Below are 14,386 nucleotides of genomic sequence, written 5' to 3' on the forward strand. Positions count from 1 at the left end.
GGGTTGCTGGACTGGTGGTGGGTGGGAGGGATGGAGTGGCTGGGTGATAGACACTGGGGAGGGTAAGTACTATGGTGAGCACTGTGAATTGTGTAAGACTGATGAATCACAGATCTGTACCCCTGAAACAAGTAAAACACTATATGTTAATAAAAATTAAAAAAAAAAAAGAATACTTAAAAAAAAAAAGGAAGAATGAAAGAAGACGTGAAAGGAACTGCTGCTATTTCTTTCATGCTGTTTGGATCTGGTGGCCAGGAAAATTTGCTGCGGTAGAGAGCAAATTCTTAGGGACCTGCTTCCTTCTATATCCATATTGTCTAGCCGTATAAGCCCTGTTGCTTTTAATAATCATAACCACATGCTATAACTTCTATTACAAATAACAATTTCTAAAACTATATGCTGATACCATAGTCGATGTGTATACATTCCAAATAAACATTTTCATCTAATAATTCATGTCGTACCTAAAGATAATCACTGGAACAATAAAACACCAATTTCACATGACTAGTTGGTAAGTATAAACTGGATTGATTATAAAATTTTAAACTAGTCTTTCTAAATTTGGTATTGATGCTAACTAGAAATACCATATAATAAATAGAAAACTTATTGAAGTTACATTCTTCCAAGGAATTTAAGAAAATAATATTTTAGGACACTTTGTACCTTAAGTCATCCGTATTTCTACTATGCTTCTAGGTAAGAGATGCCAAAAAATTCCTAAAAATCTAATTTGACCTATTCTTCTGAAATTTATAGTACCTGTTATATATGGTATGCTCCTTATTTTCCATGGAGGGAAGGGGAAGCAAAGTAGGTGATTGAGGATGAACTTAGTGAGCTTTCCAGAGGTACTGTCTACATGTGGTATCTTCAGAGAAAAGACTTACTAAATAGTAATAGCTACCACTGTTGTCTATGTGCTGCCAAAGTGAGCACAATAGCTACTACTTTTGTATTGTATCTGCTGTGTGCCAGGAACAGTTCCAAGGTCTTTTCCATGAATCCTCACAACAACCCTACCTATTCAGATGAGGAAGTTGAGGCAAAGAGAGGCTCAGTAACTTATTTAAGATCACAGTGTAAGCTATAAAAGTCAAACCTAGGATATTAACCCAGGGATTCTGGCTTCAGTCTGAACTCCTAACCACTATACTATACTTCCTCTCTCTCTCTCTTTTTTTTTTTTAATTTTTAAAGATTTATTTATTTGAGAGAGAGAATGTGCAGGGTGAGAATTTCAAGCAGACTCCCTGCTGAGCATGGAGTCCAACTTGGGGCTCGATCCCTCGGCCCTGAGGGATGACCTGAGCCAAAGTCAAGAGTTGGACACTTAATCAACTAAGCCACCCAGGCACCCATATACTTCATCTCTTATTAAATAAGACTACATACTAAATTAATGAAGTCAGATACTAAAAGGAATGAAATGAGGCTGACAGTTATCTGATATCTTTCCAAATCTTCTGGTTGAGTTTAGAGATTTGGGATGATCAGCAAGGTCTGAAACCTACTACACAAGAATACAAATTCTAGGATCAAAGGCTTGTTGGAGTCTATTAAGTGCTATTGAACAGTTGGTTATATCAAGAAAAAATATGCAAACATTAATGACTTTGAAGAGACTAATATTATCAATGCACATTATATAGATGTCTTAATTCTAATTACACAATAGTTTTACTAATTATTAATTTACTAATTAAGTATTACACAAAGTTTTGCTAATCAAGAAAATGTTCAGATATTCTGAGCCAGTTATTTTTTTGTTTGTGCAGTGTTATACCAGATGATTTATTTAGCACTGTATATATTTGTATATACATACGAACTGAATTTTTCAGAGAATTGTATATTATAGAGTGACTTCATCAAACTTTTTGGAGTTTGGAACAGTGGACTCTGCATAGATTTTTGACAGGCACTGTAATAGAACATATGGAATAGGAGGACTACAATTTCTGTATATGTACCTAAATAGGCAAAGGGCTTTTTCAGGCCAAAATGATATCGTTGTTCTAAGTCTTTAGATGATTTCCTGATATTTTCTTTAGTTCTCTTACCATGTTTGTTACCGGTTATGATCATTTTCCTGATTTTTATACCATAATTGGAAGGCTAAAAAATAAAATGAAGGAGACAATAGAAAATAAAGTCCCTCAGCAGGGAAAAATAAGTGTGGTGGGGTGCCTGGGTGGCTCAAATGGTTAAGCATCCGACTCTTGAGTTTGGCTCAGGTCATGATCTCAGGGTTGTGAGATCAAGTCCCCTGTCAGGCTCTGCGCACAGCTTGGAGTCTGCTTGAGGTTCTCCCTCTCTCTGTACCTCCCCCTCTGCCCCTCCCCTCACTGGCACTTGCTCTCAGGTGTGCTCTCTCTCTCAAATAAATAATTAAATCTTTTAAAAAGTAAATTTTAGTAAAAGCATGGATATGGGACTTAGTTTAAGGGAACATCGGAAAGAAGCTCTGAGTAAGATGTTTCTTTGCCTATCAGGTTTTTGCTTATTTCTAATTTTGCCTCTAGCCACTTGAAATTCTGTTTATGCAACTTTTTCTGTGGAATGTTGGTAAAAGTCTATAAGTAGAATCATTTGACTACTGGAATCAGTTCACATCTGATTTACTGTTTCATAATAATAGCATTCTTGAGGATAATCATCTCACAAGTGAAACATTATAGAACATCAAATTACAAGCTTCTGGAATTCCATTTTTAAATATTCTTTTAGCATTCTGTGAAGGATTTTGAATGCATTTGCTTTAAATTCCTTCCTTGTGGTTAGACAAGGACAGTGAATTACACTCATTGGAGCCACTACTCTAAATTTCCTCACTTGTAGGTTTGCATAACCCTTTACAATTATTGAAAAATATATTTTGTGGTTTGTTCTCTAAAGAATCTAATACTTAAATGTCATATGTGTGTGTTTTGGGTATTTGACAGCAATGTAGTTTGTTGTTGCAGCTGCTTTAGCTTATTACCAGATATTTAAAAGTCACATTTGAAAACAATGAAAGTATCTGTCATTTCTTTATGTGTGTGTGTTTTCTAACAAGCGAAAATATGACCCACCTTGGTAATTCTGTTTCTCACTGCTTTCTGCCATTTCTCTGCCCAAAGTTCTTGCTGTTCCTTGTACAAACTTAATAATTTCCTGACCACATGTCTTTGCTTTGGCTGTTTGTTTTCTTTGGAGTCTCCCTTGTAATGATGGTCAAATCTTACTTATATTAAAGGGCCACATATAAAAAATTAATTCTTTCTTCATTGTAGTTGAAGTAATTATGCTGTCCTCTAAACTTCCTTTTGTGTTCCCTTTTCTCTCCTAGATACCTTATGCTTTCTCTCTTGTATTTATTTTATAAACACATTTTATCTCCCTAGTAATACTTTGGGCTCTCTGAGCAAATGACTTGTCAGGTTGGGAAGGTTATTTTTAAATATGAATGGTGTTTATAATAATGGTATACTTTAGATATTCAGGAAAGACAAACAAACACTAACCTGTGGTATAAAGTACAATGTGAAAGATAATGTTCTTGCCAGAGGAACAGTAGTTTTGCTGACATTGGTTGTGCTAGTGAATAAATCTCTTAATATTGCAGTGCTAAGCAAGCAGGGATTACTTTCACCTTCAGCAGTTTCTGTTCTGTGCTACTGTCAAGGCTGGGGTAGGGTTAGTCTGTGGCCTTGAATGAGGAGAAGTGTAGCAAGCTCTTTTCTGGTCCAAGTGGACACTAGCACCCAATATGGCAAGACAGGACATAGCCTTTAGATTTCTGAGTGGTGTTTATGCCTCTCAGTTAGCTGTGATTTCCAATTATTTATAATTTCAGGTGGCAACAAGTATACCAAAAAATCATAATTCTATCCCCAAATAAGACTGACAGGAATTAGGGATGAGAGTTAGAACCCCAGCCTTCTCTCTTAGATTTAGGATTAGGTACTGGGGAACTGCATAGAAAGGCTATAAAAAAAATCATTTAAAATACGGAGTGGAGATAGCAGTGATGAGTGAAAGAAGTGTGAGAGGGAGATTATAACACCATGCTTGCACAGATGCCAAAGGGAAGAACAACCTGGAAAAAAAGACTAACAAGGAGCAGTCAGACTTAATGTTGGAGTACCCCAGCGTACGGTCCTTGCCCTTGATTTCTTTTCTATCTCAACTCATTTTTTGGTGAGCTCATCCAGTCACAAGACTTTAAATACCATCTAGTAGGCCAGTGACCCCCAAAATGTATCTCCAGTTCAGACCTTTCCCCCAAATTCCAAATCCAGCTGCCTACTGATCCCCCCCTTTGAATATCTAACATATCTTAAACTTAGTAGGTCCCAAAGTAAAGTTCTGATTCCTCCCAACATCTCCCAACCCCTACCTCTGCCACCTGTGCTCTAAGTCAGTTGAAGACACTCCATCCTTTCCATTACTGAGACCAAAATCTTGGAGTCATCCTGATTCTTCTCATTCTCTTGCTTCACATCCAGTATGTCAGGAAATTCTGTTGTCACCACCTCTAAAATACATTCGAGTTCCAACAGGTTCTCACCACTCCTACTACTACTATGTGGTTCCAGGCCATCATCATCTCATACCACGTATTAGTGGGTGGCCTTCCTTATTGGTCTCCTAATGTTTGTTCCCTTTTATTGCTAATTTGAAAGGAATTGATTGTAGACTGTTTTATAATATCTGTGACATGGGAAATATCAATATTTCGGATAGCATCGTTTGGCAAAGAAAATATTGTTCTGCCCTGTTTTGAGTTCTCTTTAGCTGGACTGTGTAATATTTGTGCATGAAATACCCAGGAAGAAGCTTTTAACAGAAAATGTGTAAAGTGGCTCTGAAAGACAATATACCTAGACTTTCCAGCTGTGATGATTCATTAAAACATTTTAGCATAAGAATTGTGGGCCATGTTTTTAGCTGCCTGATGTGTGATTGGGTGGGACTATAAGGACCACTGGTCTGTAACTCAGCTTCAGTGTAACATAAGATGTGCTGACTGATGAAAGGATACATTCAAACATTTCTTCCTTGACACAGTTACTAAAGACATGTTTCAGATTCATAAAAAATGCAGGAGAACATATAATTGTCTTTTTAATCTTCAAAAAAGGAATGAATTTTAATAGTTTACTTTTTATAACATAAGTCAAATTCTGATTAGAATCTTGACCATAAGTAGAAGTTAAAAAGTCAGAAAGGATGAATGATTCTGTTCTATTAAAAGTTGTTTTCGGGAAAGTATAGATACTGTAATATGTTTAACAAATTGTACCATAGACTTTGTCAATTTCTTATGATTTGGCTTTGAGAGCTATCAATACAGCCTATTCAGATTGAATAATAGTGGCAGTGGCAGTCACAGGCCTTTTGTGACTCTCCTATAGCAGTTTCTTGAGTCCATACTCCAGTTCGTGTAGCGGTTACCTTAAAATGTATATTGACTTCCTTTGGCAATGGGAGGACAAAATAAAATTCCCTCTAATAAGTCTACTTTGTTGAGCCTAATGTATACCTTCACTTTTGTGAGCAGGCCTGCTGAAATCTAAGGAGTGTGTGTGTGTGTGTGGTTTTTTGTTTTTTTGTTTTTTGTTTTTTTTAATACTCTTAAACATGTGCTGTTAGGTACCCATACAGGCAAACATGAAAACAAAAAATGTTAGAGACCCCAATGATCACCTTTGGTAGTATAGAAGCTGCCTGAAATTCTAGTGAAATAATGAACAAATGCAAACAAGACAAAAATCTGAATTCAGACAAATATATATTTTGATGCAGAACAAGAGGCATTCTCTTAAAGTTGAAACCTTAATAATTCTAAATCTGATGAATGTTTCACAACACTGTAGTCTAAATCAGGAAATCTTAACATAGGGTCCATAAATGGGCTATATGGAGATCCATGAATCTCTTTTGTATACAGTTTTATATTTTTATCTATATTCTCAAAAAAGAGACCATACTTTTCACCAAATCCTCAAAAGAATCCATGATTCCCCCCACCAAAGTTTAAGAACCACTTAATCCTTATGTACATCTGTATCACTGTGGTAAAATTTTTAAACCAAATTTAATTCTTATGACTGACAATGAAAATTTTCTATTTTTGCTCTCCAAGGTTTACCGTCTAAATTTTAAAAGGTTAAGCCAAATCAAGGTAATGTTTTTAATAATGTTAACAATAGTAGATACATGAAACCCATTCTCTTTGTAGCATGTTGCTTTGGTGTCTGTAACTACCTGTTCACATAAATATGAATAAGTTGGGATAGTCCTTTAAGTGATCTATACTTGGATTATAATTTTAAGCAGTTATTTTTTTCTTCTTTTTATTCTGTGTGACTACAAACCAGTAAGCATAGCTGATCCTGCTGCCCTTGGTTTCATCATTTCTCCATGGTCTCTGCTGTTGCTGCCATCTGGTAGTGTGTCATTTACAGATGAAAATATTTCCAATCAGGATCTTCGCGCATTCACCGCACCAGAGGTTCTTCAAAATCAGTCACTAACTTCTCTTTCAGATGTTGAAAAGGTAACTCTTAAATGTTTTTTGCCTGATTTTTTTTTTTTTTTTTTTTTTTTTTTAGTTGGGGTAGGAAAAGCAAAAGGCACTGGGCTACCCTACCTAAACCCTCTGAAAAAACAGCCATTGAATTTTAAATGATCATGTGTTCAAGAAGTTCATATTTATTTTGTGTAAGAATGCAAAGTAGTTTTACAAAAATTTATGGATCTAAGGAAAAATATTTTTTAAATGTGAGCCATTATTAATTCATGTTTAAAAATACTTTTTAAATGCCTTCTGTGGATAAAGCACTGTGCTTGTGAGAAAGATGCAAAAATAACTAGAAAATTGATAATGATCAGAATACCTGGGTGACTCAGTCAGTAAGTATCCAACTCTTGATCTCAGCTCAGGTCTCGATATCGGGGTTGTGAGTTCAGGCCCCGCACTGGGCCCTGTGCTGAGTGTAGAGCCTACTTTAAAAAAAAATTTTTTTTTTGATCCTGATCAACGTGTATAAAACAATCTGTAATATATGGATTGAAATAAATACTATATACAGGGATAAAGTATATTAGGATGCTGAAAGAGGAGCAATTAATTTTTAGCTTAGAATGATAATTACAGAAAAGGTAGCATTTGTATTGGGCCATGAAGAATGAGTAGAATTTAGAAAAGTAAAAATATCTAGAAATGAGCATTCCACTCAAGGTTACTAATATGTGCAATGATAAGAGGTAAGAAATTGTCCACTGTGATAGGGAAATGTTTAGTTAGACCAGTTAGGCTAGGGCATTAGCTACCTGGAAGGCTGTGGATAAAGAGAAGGAGCCTATTATCAGAATAAAGAAGACTTTGAATGCCAGACCTTGAGACTTTCTTCTGAGATATATTTTTAGGAGAATGACATGATGTGATTTGTGATTTTAGAGGGTATGTTTGATGAAAGTGGAAAACTAGGTAAGATGAAAGATTCGTATAGGAATTGTATTATATAGGAATCTATACAATATACAGAATCTATACTGCACACACACACACACACACACACACACACACACAACGGAATGTATAGGAATTGTATAGAAATCTAACTGAGAAGTTTTAATAATCTGCGGGAAAGAACTGAAAATCATGTAATGCCTTGGGAATATAAAGGCATGGATGAAGGGGATACAATGGAAATGAAGCTGACAAAGTTTGACAGTTCATTTAAGGAAAATTTATGACAGAAATATCCAGTCTGGGGCACCTGGGTGGCTCAGTCATTAAGCACCTGCCTTCGGCTCAGGTCATGATCCCAGGGTCCTTGGATCGAGCCCCGCAACGGGCTCCCTGCTCTGCGAGAAGCCTGCTTCTCCCTCTCCCACTCCCCCTGCTTGTGTTCCCTCTCTTGCTGTGTCTCTGTCCAAGAAATAAATAAAAATCTTTAAATAAAAAAAAAAGAAATATCCAGTCTGAGGATGGCAGTACCATTGACATCAGATCTAATTTCATTCTCAAGGCAATGGGGAAAAAAATATATATATATACGTATGTGTGTGTGTGTGTGTATATATATATATACACACACACACACACATACGTATATATATATAGCATGCAGCTGGCTGTGATAATTTAGATATGGAATTTTGGAGAATTCAGAATTGGGTATGAATATCATTTCCCATACATTATTCCATATAAGTGTAAAAAATAACCTAATAATTTCCTAATAGTGAAATTATTAAATGAAAAAGTATGTGCATTTTATTTTAAAGATTTATTTATTTATTCGAGACAGAGTGAGAGCTAGAGATAGCAGGAGCCAGGGGGGAGGGGCAAAGGGAGAGAATCTTCAAGCAGACTCCCCACTGAGGGTGGAGCCCATCACAGGGCTTGATCCCAGGACCCTGAGATCATGACCTGAGCCAAGACCAAGAGTCAGGAGTCTAACCAACTGAGCCACCCAGGCGCCCCAGTATGCACATTTTAAATTTTGATATACATTACCCAGTTACCATGTAAAGGAATTGCACTGATTTATCCTTCTATCACTGACAGTGAATGTTTCCCTCTTCAGAAAGGGTGAGGGAGAGAGGAGGTAAGAGAGAGGAAGTGTGTGTGTGTGTGTGTGTGTGTGTGTGTGTGTGTGTGTTTTACACGTGTATCTGTTGATTAAGTTAGAAGAAGCCATCTTGATTTGAGCCATTAATTGTATATCTGAAAAAAGACCGACTAGAATTGGTAGAGAATCCAGGTTTATCTACCTTTTATATTCCATGAACTGCTTAAGAATTTTGGGAGGTATAAGCATAGGAACCAGTGAAGGAAGACAATACCTATGAAGTAGAGGTAATACTTAAGGCATTAGCCGAAAGAAGTTTTTATTACATGATACAAGGTATTTGAAAGGAAATTTGTATATTATAGAGTGTATACAGAGTGTTGGTCATTGTTATACCTCGTGAAGGTATTCAAATGTATTGCTGGTGTCTTACTAAGCTGCATAGCATATATATAGCTATTTACTGTTACTATTTAAATGCATGCAGTCTGTACAGTCTGTGGTTCACTTAAAAATAAACTTTTTTTAAGATTTATTTATTTATGTATTTGAGAGAGAGCACACAAGCAGGGGGAGGGGCAGTGGGAGAGGGAGAGGGAGAGAATCTCAAGTGGACTCCCCGATGAGTGCGGAGCCTGACATGGGTCTCCATCTCATAACCCTGAGATCATGACCCAGCCAAAATCAAGAGTGGTACACTTAACCCACTGAGTTACGCAGTTGCCCCTGATAATAAATTTTTAAAAGGTAGAGGGTAATTAGAACATTGGAAATAGACATAGTGTGTATGCAAATTATTTAACCCTTGGGATCTCTCATTTTTTTTAAAGATTTTATTTCTTAGAGAGAGTGAGCACATGAGTTGGGGGAGGGGCAGAGGGAGAGAGAGAAGCAGACTCCCCACTGAGCAGGGAGCCCAACGTGGGGCTTGATCCCAGAACCCTGAGATCATGACCTGAGCAGAAGGCAGAAGCTTAACCGACTGAGCCACCCAGGCGTCCCGACATCTCTAAATCTTAACTGAGCTTCAGGATATCTACAAATCAATGAAATGGCAAACTAAGTTTTGCATGTCTGAGCACTTTTGAGGAAGAGGAACAGTGTCCATAAATTTATCAGTCTCTCAAGTGGATCTGATGACCTCAGAAAAACTAAGAAACACTGCATTAGTTTTAAAAACTTCTACTGAATTATAGTAGGGTTTTTTTCTAATTATGAAAAGTTTTGCACGGGTGTTTATGAATTCTTGAAAGCATTTAAAATCCACAATTAAAGAAAAAAGTGCTTAGTAGAAATTTCAGGTGCACAAGTGCTTTTCATTTGCTGAAGGTTTTACCATTTTGCCCTGTGATGTCAAGATACCAAACAAGTAAACTGCCCTGTGTTTAGGTACAACTGTTAGAGCACATGGTTGGGAAAGTGATTTGACACCTCCCTATTACTAGGCTGAGTATTTAGGAGCCAGTGCTGGGATGGGATGGGTGTGGGATTGTTGCCATTACTACGTTAAAGTAAAGTTGATTTCTTAGTGGAGATAATTGGCACTTCTAGCTTACCTCATGCCTCAAAAGCTTCAGTGCAATTCTAAGTATAAAGAAAATCAAAGGCAGGTTTTTTGATCCCATTCCTGTTTGCAATGTAAAGATAAAGCAAAGGTCAGGGGAATAGCCATATATTCTAGTATCTTTTTTTGGTGGTGGGGAGCAAAAGGACATGTATTTATTTGATGACTATTTGATTTAGTGGACTAAATTCATGGAAACATACTAATTTGATATTGTTAGTATGGCAATTAAAAATTACTATTCTAGTATTCTGATTTTAATGGGGAAGAGGTGTACTGAAAAAGAGGGTGGTAATTGCATTTCACGACTTATATGAGTTAAGGATATCATTAACTAGTATTCAGTACATGCTTACTATTATTTTTAAAAATAATACTAAGTGCCAGCACAGTATTGTAAATAATAATGAGTGCTTAGTAAGATCCTGATGCATAAAAATATTCTTTGTTCAATGGAAGTTGCTTTGTAAACTGTGTATGTACAGTTGTATGAAAAATTTTACCTCCTTACCAGCTCTATAAATAGGCACTTTCATTTATTTGCCTTAAAATTTTACTTTTCAAGATAACATGCCTTAAAAACTATACAAGTTTATACAGGTCACACTAAGCTTTTTGATCCTCTGGCTTTTCTGTTTACTTGGTAATTGTTCACAGGATGTGCTTAATTTGGCAGTTCTTTTGAAATCAATTTGATGGGATTGGAACCTGAATCAAATTTTTATTGTGATTTGTCTTCAAGAATATTGATATGCCCCAGGAATTTGTACTATATTCCTGATAATCCTAAAGGATTCTTAGTTTAAGTGCTCATTGCCACTAACTTGCAGTCTAAATATCAGGAATTATGGCTGCTATTATCTCTGTGCTTCTTGAATATCAAGGGTCATCTTTATAAGAACAATAATGGAAATTCACTTCTCCAACCCTGGCAGAAGCCTCCACTGAACTTGTCAAAACAAGACAGGGGCACCTGGCTGGCTCAGTCAGTGGAGCACGTGACTCTTGATCTCACAGCTGTAAGTTCAAGCTCCACATTGGGTGTAGAGATTACTTAAAAATAAAATCTTTAAAAAAAAACCAAATTCCCTTACCCACATTATACTAAAATTACTCTATATTAAATCTTATTAACGCATCCTTTCTCCCCTCTTTCCCATTTGTCTATTCATTCATCCATAAATTTGACAACTCTACTTGTTATATAATGGGCACTATGCAAACCACTAAAAAAGAAACTCCAGGACTGTCTAGTACCAGAGTCCAGTATGTAGTAACATAATTAAATTGAACATTTTAAATGCTGGGGTTGTGGACATAATCTATGTCACACCCACTAGGATGGCTACTATCAAAAGAACAGAAAATAGCAAGTGTTATCAAGGATGCAGAGAAAATGGAAGCTTTGTGCACTGTTTTTAGGAGTGTAAAATGGTGCAACCACTATGGAAAACATGGGTGTTACTGTGTGATTACTGTGTGATCCAGCAATCTCACTTCTGGGTATATCCAAAAGAATTCAAAGCAAGATCTTGAAGAGATATTTGCATACCCATATTCATTGCAGCATTATTCTTAATACCCCATAGGAAGCAACTCAAATGTCCATTGATGGATGAAAGAAAATGTGGCATACACACCCGATGGAAAACATGCAGCCTTTAAAAAGAAGGAAATCCTATCACATGCTACAGCATGAGTGACCCTTTGGACATTATGCTAAACAAATAAGCCAATCACACAAAGACAAATACTGTAGGATTATACTCCTATAACATATCTAAAGTAGTCAGACAGTAGAAACAGAAAGCAGAAACATGATTACCCAGAGCTGGTAAGAGAGGGAAGGAGGAATTTGTGTTTAGTGGGTATAGAGTTTCAGTTTTGCAAGATGAAGAAGTTCTAGAGATCTGGTATACAACAATGTGAATATACCTTGTCCAGTCCATCATGAATGACCAGTGGTGCAAACACTTTCTAATCTTCTCCCTGCCTCCAATTTTGACCCTGTCCAGTCTGTTCTTTAAACTACAGTTGGTACATTTTTGAAACCCCGTATCTGTTCTTGTCCTTTGGCTGCTTAACATTACTCAGACTCTCCATTTCCCTTAAGAAACTGTAGACTCCTTGTCCTGGCCTTTGAGGGTGTATGGCACCAGCCTTCCCTCTGAGCTCTATGCTTCCAGCTATTCTGGACTTACTTCAATGTCTTGGATGCACTAAGTGCTTTTCTTCTTCTTAGCCTTTGCACATTCCTTTCCTTCAGCCTCCAACTCTCTTTCATGCCGTCTTAGCTCTTGCCTCACCCCCTTATTGCCTGCCTGACTTTTCCTGTAGATCTAAAGCTTTCTTTTACACTAATTGTACTCTCTGAGTACTGTCTTGTACATCACATTATCTTGTCTTGTTTGCTATAATAGAAGGTTTGAGATGGAAGGGACCCTGCCTGTCCTACTCATTGTATGTAACCCCTCTGCTCTATACTGGTGGTTCTCAAAGTGTGGTCCTCCAACCAGCAGCATCAGCATCATATGGGAACTTGTGAGAAAAGCAAGTTCTCAGACCCCACAGCAGATCTACTAAATCAGAGACCCTAGAGATAGGACCCTGTGTCTATGTTTTACCAGATGATTCTGATCTGTGTTGAAGTTTGAGAACCATTGCTGTATGCCATATCTGCCACTTGGAGGCTCTGAAAATTTGTTGAGTGAGTGGAAACAATTCAGGATTTTATTCACCCACAGCTATTTATGCTTTGTTGCTATTAAATGCATAGCCACACAATGTCAAGGGGTTTTGCTAAAAGGAGCTATGTAGCACACATAAAGCAGCTCTTATTTCTTCACAAAAATCACTGGGTGGGAGGTATCTGCATATCAGACTGCAGTACCTTACCCAGTGTCTTATGGTCAGTAAGCTAAATCTTCGAAGACTTAACATCTCCTCTAGAGAATGGACGTAGAGGTGGAAAGTATTCTGTGAGCCTTCTCAGTGATGTCTGTTTTCATTATTATCCCATTTTATTTTTCAGCAAATACTTATCAAGTGTGGGTTCTGAGTAAAATTTCTGGCTTTGTCACTTGAAAGATATGTGACCCCACACAACTTGCTTACCTTTCTATGCCTCAGGTGACTTCTATGTAAAGGGATAATGAGAGTACTTGCCTCATAGGTTTATTAGAAAGTTAAATAATACTTGTAAAGTACTTAGAACAGTATCCAGCACAGAGTAAAGCCCACTAAATATTTCTAGTATATGTTAAGTGCTGTTCTAGGTCCTGGGATAGGGTGGTAAGTGGGACAAATTCCTTCCACTTACAGAGTTTACATTCCAACCCATTATAACTATAAAGACAAAAATATATTTCCGTTCCCCATGAGTTATATTAACTAGCTCACTCAAGTGCCCTCCTGTCCAAGTCACATTTTCATTGTATCTTTATCTCTGACTCCTTCTTTTTCACGTATCCACTTAATTGCCTGAATTTCTTAAGTCCACTTTCCAAGTTTAGCTGTTCTAGTCCTTTCCAACTCCAAAGGCCTGAGAACCAGGAGAACGGATGGTGTAGTTCCAGCCTGAAAGCCAGGAGGCCTGAGACCCAGGAAGAGCTGATGTTTCAGTTCAAGTCCAAAGGCAAGAAAAAAGTTGATGTCCTAGTTCAAATGCAGTCACACAGAAAGATATTTTCTGGGGGCACCTGGGTGGCTCAGTCGTTAAGCATCTGCCTTCGGCTCAGGTCATGATCTCAGGGTCCTGGGATCGAGCCCCGCATTGGGCTCCCTGCTCAGTGGTAAACCTGTTTCTCCCTCTCCCATCCCCTCTGCTTGTGTTCCCTCTCTCGCCGTGTCTCTCTCTGTCAAATAAATAAAATCTTTTTTTTTTTTTTTAAGATATTTTCTGTTCCTCGGGAATGGGGAAGCCATTTTGTTCTATTCAGGCCTTCAAATGATTGGATGAGGCCCACCCACCTTAGAGCAATCTGCTTCACTCAGTCTACTTAACTAAGTGTTAATTTCATCCAAAAACTCTCACAAAAATTCCCAGAGTAATGTTTGACCAACTATCTAGGCATCCTCTGGTCCAGTCAAATTGCCATATAGAATTAATCATTATATACATAGATGATCAGCAAGTATACAATTTTAAAACCTAGTTTTAGGAATTGTGCTACTAATTTTATATAGTCATGTATAAAAATTATTAAAATATAGTAACTCATTTAGCATATTGAGCAGTAAATATAAT

The 14,386-nt window shown here is 37.1% G+C and overlaps 1 protein-coding gene across 17 annotated transcripts in view; it reads left to right on the top strand.

Annotated features, from left to right (window-relative positions):
• Positions 1–14,386, top strand: part of PTPN13 (protein tyrosine phosphatase non-receptor type 13) — a 204,841-nt gene that overhangs the window by 67,832 nt on the left and 122,623 nt on the right. For all 17 annotated transcript variants that reach the window (XM_027600513.2, XM_027600528.2, XM_027600529.2 and 14 more), the window contains exon 3: positions 6,375–6,553. In XM_027600513.2, the coding sequence (XP_027456314.2) occupies positions 6,375–6,553 (179 nt within the window). The remainder of the gene's footprint in view (positions 1–6,374; positions 6,554–14,386) is intronic.

Source organism: Zalophus californianus, chromosome 2, assembly GCF_009762305.2.
Source record: "Zalophus californianus isolate mZalCal1 chromosome 2, mZalCal1.pri.v2, whole genome shotgun sequence".
In the NCBI taxonomy this organism is placed as follows: Eukaryota; Metazoa; Chordata; class Mammalia; order Carnivora; family Otariidae; genus Zalophus; species Zalophus californianus.